This window comes from Equus quagga, chromosome 11 (assembly GCF_021613505.1).
Source record: "Equus quagga isolate Etosha38 chromosome 11, UCLA_HA_Equagga_1.0, whole genome shotgun sequence".
NCBI classification, from domain to species: domain Eukaryota; kingdom Metazoa; phylum Chordata; class Mammalia; order Perissodactyla; family Equidae; genus Equus; species Equus quagga.
The window spans coordinates 63,962,513-63,968,421 of NC_060277.1; the positions used below are offsets into that span (position 1 = coordinate 63,962,513).

At 40.6% G+C, this 5,909-nt stretch overlaps 1 protein-coding gene across 1 annotated transcript in view; it reads left to right on the forward strand.

The window, feature by feature from the left end:
- Positions 1–2,575: 2,575 nt before the first annotated feature.
- LOC124247193 (myosin heavy chain, skeletal muscle-like) overlaps positions 2,576–5,909 on the forward strand; it is a 51,392-nt gene continuing 48,058 nt past the window's right edge. Inside the window, 4 exon segments of the mRNA XM_046676275.1 lie at positions 2,576–2,630; positions 2,772–2,814; positions 4,277–4,503; positions 4,595–4,738. Coding sequence (XP_046532231.1) covers positions 4,300–4,503; positions 4,595–4,738 — 348 coding nt within the window. The 5' untranslated portion in view covers positions 2,576–2,630; positions 2,772–2,814; positions 4,277–4,299.

Below are 5,909 nucleotides of genomic sequence, written 5' to 3' on the forward strand. Positions count from 1 at the left end.
AACTTGTACACTGTACTTTTTTAACCTGCCATCACATTGTTTTGAAGGTGACCTGAGCCACTTCATTAGTGCTCTCTTGGTTTCTCAGTTAGATTATAGCCTTCTGAAGACAGGGTCAGCTACTGCCATTCCCTTTGAACCTCCCTGCACAACACAGACCAGTATTCACTCTTGACTTCTCTCTATTCCTGAGTTGTCACTAGACCTAAATGTGACAGACAACCCAAGGAGTAAGCAAGGGAAGTCAAAAGCCCCTGACTCATTAGAACAGTGGTCAAAATACTGGTGAAATCAAGAAAAATGTCTGACGTGAATGCGTATCTTGACTTGTTTGCAGAGTGGAAAAGCAGATTGTCATGCCTGATATATGCCTTAAGCCCTAGTTCTCAGAGAACGTTTTACCAGTCACGAGTTCTGAGTCACAAGACCCCAAGTGGCATAGCGAACAATGAGGGTGTATTTTTCAACCGTTGGGAATGAGGTTTCGCATTAAGAAATTAGACCACCTCCACCTTTAACCCTCTTTGTATAAACTGAAGGAGTGGACAAACTGAGGAGGCAGAATATATAACCATGATAGGACTTAAAAGTGAATGACATTTTGTAAGAACACAAAACAATGAATATTTAATGAAGCATAAAGAAAATGCCCATGGGGCAGAAAGAATGGAATAAGAGAATAGCAGAATATTGGTTTGGACACTAAAATGGCTGCTTGGTAGGAGGAAACAGAACCACAGCTCCCCTTAAAGCAGAGCTGCCCAACCAGGATATCTTGCTATCAAAAAGGTTATAGATGTGCCATGAAGTGTCGATCCCGTCAGTCTTGGGATGGCTGGATGGGCAGGGGAGGCCAGAGCCTTGGGAGGTGCTCTGCAGCTGTGAAAGGCCTAACCAACGGGTCCTCGGAGGGTGGCCTAGGCTGAGCTAAGGTTTGATGGTATACCTTACAATCCCCAAAGGAGGCATTTCCCATGTGCTGAGTGGAACCAAGGAGGGCACTGACTTCAGCAGCCAGCTGAGTGTGATGCTGCCGGCTGTAGACAAGAGACCCCTGGAGTTTCTGGGATGGTTGATATTTCAGGATGCCAGGAGCAGGGCGTGCAGCCAGCCAGTGTAGGGGTGCTGGAAGGCCAAGTAAGTTGTCCTGGAGGAGACAGCTCAGAGTGGTAGCTCCAAATGTAGGACTTTGAATACATCAGGCACTCTGTGTACTTGTGGCTGATGTCCCCTTTTGTGGTGATTAACCCCGCCGCAGGGGGACTCCTTGAACACATGGACTTTTTGAAGATTAGAGCTTCATCATCTTTTGAAATATCTGATATGAAAAAAAAGAACTCAAGTGAATTCCAAATTTAGTCTCATTATCCTAAAAATTTCAGCATTATATTTGTCAATGAAGGAAAAAGAAGAGCTGGTAAATTTTTAAAATATAATCTCAATAGCTGTAAAAAGAAAATGTTTTTACTTTCTTATCATTTTCTTGTGCAAAGTTTCCCTACGACAGTAATTATCAAGAATGCAAATACTGTATGCCTTCATTTTTAAAATTTTGATCAGGAAATGTGTCATTATTTCAAGTATAAAGCCAGATATAAAAAAGTTATTTTTCCTAGAATCTAGCTGAAATTTCTCCTTAAAAGTTTACAGCATATTATTTGGAAGTTTTAGACATATTCAGTATTTAATATTTCTCTTAATTCTGTGTATATTTTTAATATTTATGTCACATAGAGACATCTAAAGGAATATAAAGAAATGTTCTCACCAAGCCCTTTACAGATACAGCCACATCACTTCCACATTACTCTAGTGTACTACACCAGTATCATTTTTTCTCGGTGCGCTGACATGAAAAATGTTGGGAAGTACTTCCTAAAAGCACCTTTTTCTACTAAAAAATCTTCAGCCTTTCTCATCGCAGGCAAGTCAGATGAGTAGGTGGACAGGAAAGAGTGTGTGGTGTGGAGGACCAGCTTGGGCAAAAGCAAAACAGAGAGAGTAAGCATATTCCTGAAACGACAAGAATATTGGAACAAAGAGGGGACTTTCTTTTTAAATTGTTGAAGGCACATAGCTTCATTTGCAGGGCTGGAAAGAAAGGATCAACGGGTGAAAATTAACCCTCACAAAGTTAAAATAAATATTTGTATTTGACTCCTATCATTTAATATGTTAAATATGAAGAGTGATGCAAGGCAAGCCTGAATGGCATGCCCCACAAGGCCAGAAAGGATTTATGAGAGAAGCCAGGTATTCTGGCTGCCCAGCCACCGCCTTTATCCACCAGGCTGAACTTTCCTTTCATATCATCTTCTCAAATTATCCATAGGAGATTTATCCACATACTCAATAAGAAAAATATTTCTAATTATATCCAACCATTCTTAATATGAATGAGAATTATGCGGGGACGCAAGATTGCCAAGACTTTTTTTGCCAAACAATTCCTTTTGACTTAAGAAAGAAGAGGCAGCTGCATTGTTTCCATAGCTATCCATATAAAAGAGCCCTTGGAATGAGGCTGACTCGTCCTTCTTTAAAAAGCTCCAAGGTAAGTGGGGACAGGACTGGACTTCAAGAGGGACACTGGCTGCACTGCCCGGCGTCGGCTGCAGCTGCTGGTTCTGGTACTGCCCTTTCCGAGTGTGCATGTTTTACACCCGGACTTTCCTTACCTTCTATTTACAATAGCAAGTAAGGCCGCAAACGGGATTGTTTTGTTTTGGTTTTGGTTAACTAAACCCAGTGCTTTTCCTTTTCTTTCACAGAACTGTCTCACTTCCAGGGTACATCTCCTCGCTTGCTAACAAGGTAAGATTTGGACTAACCAGTCCCTGGAGGAGAATGCGAGAGCCTCTGAGATGGATCTGAGATGTCACTTAGCAACCTTTGAGAAAGTGCTTGTCTCAGTAAATACCTTAACGACTGTTCTTCAGGAAAGGTGCTGGAGAGAGAGAGGAAGGGCTTGCCTTTGAGGACAATGCACATATCCAGAGTTAGGACTCAAGCATTGTAGGGTGACATTGCAGCAAGAGAATAGTGGTTAATCGAGTACCATTTCACTTCTGTAGGAAAAAACCTGCACTCAGGTTCCCTTGTTAAAAATCTCAAATTTGATAAAAATGTATCCTACTGTTAGAATTCATTTAGTAAACATGATAGCTAACAAACAAGAAAAGAAGTACCTAGGAAAATGCTTCCTTTAAACTTCTTCAAAAAACCTTAAAAAATAAGTTACCTTACCCAATACTGAGTGTTGTATGAACCAAAACACTGTGAAATTTTTGTTCCATCTATAATAAAGGTATTAACCTGCCCCACTACCACACACTGCATTTCTAAAGAGACAGACTAGTGGATAGCTGATTAAAATGAGTGTCAAGTAATTTGATCATGTAATGATTGCAGTAGCATCTTTTGCCAAGCCTTTCATTCTACTGGTACCACTGGCAACCTGCAGATAACAGAATGGAGTAATCCGAAGCTGCATTCTGCAGAAGGAAATTTGGAACAGCTAAGGGAGCCCTTCAGTGTAGAAGGATGAGGATAACGTTAGCTATGGCTTTTCTCCTCAATTAGTTTAACTCAGTCAAACTGATTAACCGGATTTAACACACAAAGAAATTATGATAGGGAAACTCTACTAAGCACCCAACTAAAGAAAAGCTAAACAAAATTATAATCCTAAAAAATCCACTAAACATGAGCACTTCTGGCTGAACATCTAAAGAAGGAAATAAAGTTCTCTCACATTATATGGCTAGAAATGGAATTTGGCTACATTATAATAAATTACGTTTTATATCTAAATCGTAGCTTAAACTATTTCAAATTGCTTCCTCATTTATCATTCTAACTTTTTTTCAAAGTATCTTCACTATATCTCGTGGGTTGTGAATTAAGAAAGACAGATGTTGTAATCCTTATTCCAAAGATGAAGACATTGAGGCTCAAAAAGATGAAGTGCCTTAGCCAAGGTCACAAGCTCCTTAGCAGCATGCTGAGACTACAACCCACCTCCCTGTTAGAATGCCAGTCTTGGAGGATAAAAGAACATAATGGATGTAAGGTGCCAAGTATAATGCTGGGTACAGTAACTCCCAATGCACTTGAGTCCCTGTGATTATGTTTGTTTTAACAACTCTAGCATAGTGTACAGCGGACCTGCCCAGAGGAATTTCCAACTAGACCCATGAAATATCATCAATATGGAGATTTATTGATATACATGACAGTCCAGAATCTCTAGTGTGAAATGTTTCATCTCCTTTAGGACCTCTGAGTTCAGCAGCAGCCATGAGTTCAGACCAAGAAATGGCTATATTTGGGGAGGCTGCTCCCTACCTCCGAAAGTCTGAAAAGGAGCGCATTGAGGCCCAGAATAGGCCCTTTGACGCCAAGACATCTGTCTTTGTGGCGGAGCCCAAGGAATCCTTTGTCAAAGGGACTATCCAGAGCAGAGAAGGGGGGAAAGTGACGGTGAAAACTGATGCAGGGGCGGTAAGTAGAGTTCCAGGAGCCGACCACATTTTATTGATTTTTTTTGGTTTGGTCACTCAATTGACATAAAGTTATCTTTCTTGTTTACCAGACTCTGACAGTGAAAGAAGACCAAGTCTTCCCCATGAACCCTCCCAAATATGACAAGATCGAGGACATGGCCATGATGACTCACCTGCATGAGCCTGCTGTGCTGTACAACCTCAAAGAGCGTTATGCAGCCTGGATGATCTACGTGAGTGCCTCCCACTAAAGTGGTCCTTATCCTCATCACCATGGACCCTGCCAGCCCACTGCTTCACTGTCCTATAAAAGGGTCACAAGTAGTGACCCATTTTGCTTTCACTAGTAGTGTAACTAGTGAAAAGGTTCACTATTGCTATTGTAAGGCACAACCCAACAGCCAGCACTTCATCCTTTGTCTTCTCATCCAAAGCCAGTCAAGGCCATTGTCCACATGGACTGGGTTTGCCACAGATCCCTTGAACAAACACTGAAGCAGCTACTACTTCTGTCTCAACCACATGCCTACAATGCCTACATCTCCCCCACTCAATTCCAGCTGCAGATTCACCCATAGGGAAAAGATAAACTTATTTTTTAACACTTAAAAATAATGTTTTTAAAGACCTAATTCCACTCATTTTCACCCTTCCAAAATAACAGCAATTGGTATCTGTATGTTCTGGTCCTTTCTATGTGAATGCCACCTCTTTGATGAAACCTTTCCAACTTCCCCAGGCAGAGTTGGAGGTTCTGTTCTAATGTTTCAGTCCCTGCAGTAACACTGACCATGTTTTTCCACCATCATTCATTTACATGTCTGCCTCCTACATAGAATGGGAGCTTCTCAAGGAACATCGTCTCATTTATGTTTCACTTCTAGTGCCTCACAAAGGTCTGGCACAGAATACACACTCAGGAAATAGTTTCTAATGGAATGTACTACATTACATTGATATTTTTGTGTAGTTTAGCCAGTGTTGATATTCAGCTAGACAACACCTGCACAAGGTAGCTGGTGTTTAGAGTCAGCATCCACTCTGATTGGTTGGTGCTTGTCCTAGACCGGTTGTCAAAGATTTTGAAAATCCCCCTATTGTAATCATAACGTATTTACATCATTTTGTGTTCTGTTTCTTTATAACTGAATGTATTTTGCAAATATGTCCCTGGTTTTGCTGCATACTTGCATGTTTACCTTTTAAATGCCTGCATCAGATTGTCTTAAGAAGATCAACCATAATTCACCTAACCACCTTCATATTGTTGGGCACTTACGTTGTGTCCAAATTTATGTTTTCATGAATTCGAACTATCTTAATGCTACAATGGAAATAGATGTTTATTTCCTAAAATACAGTAAAATGTCTTATACTACATATACAAAAAAAAAAAAAAAAAAA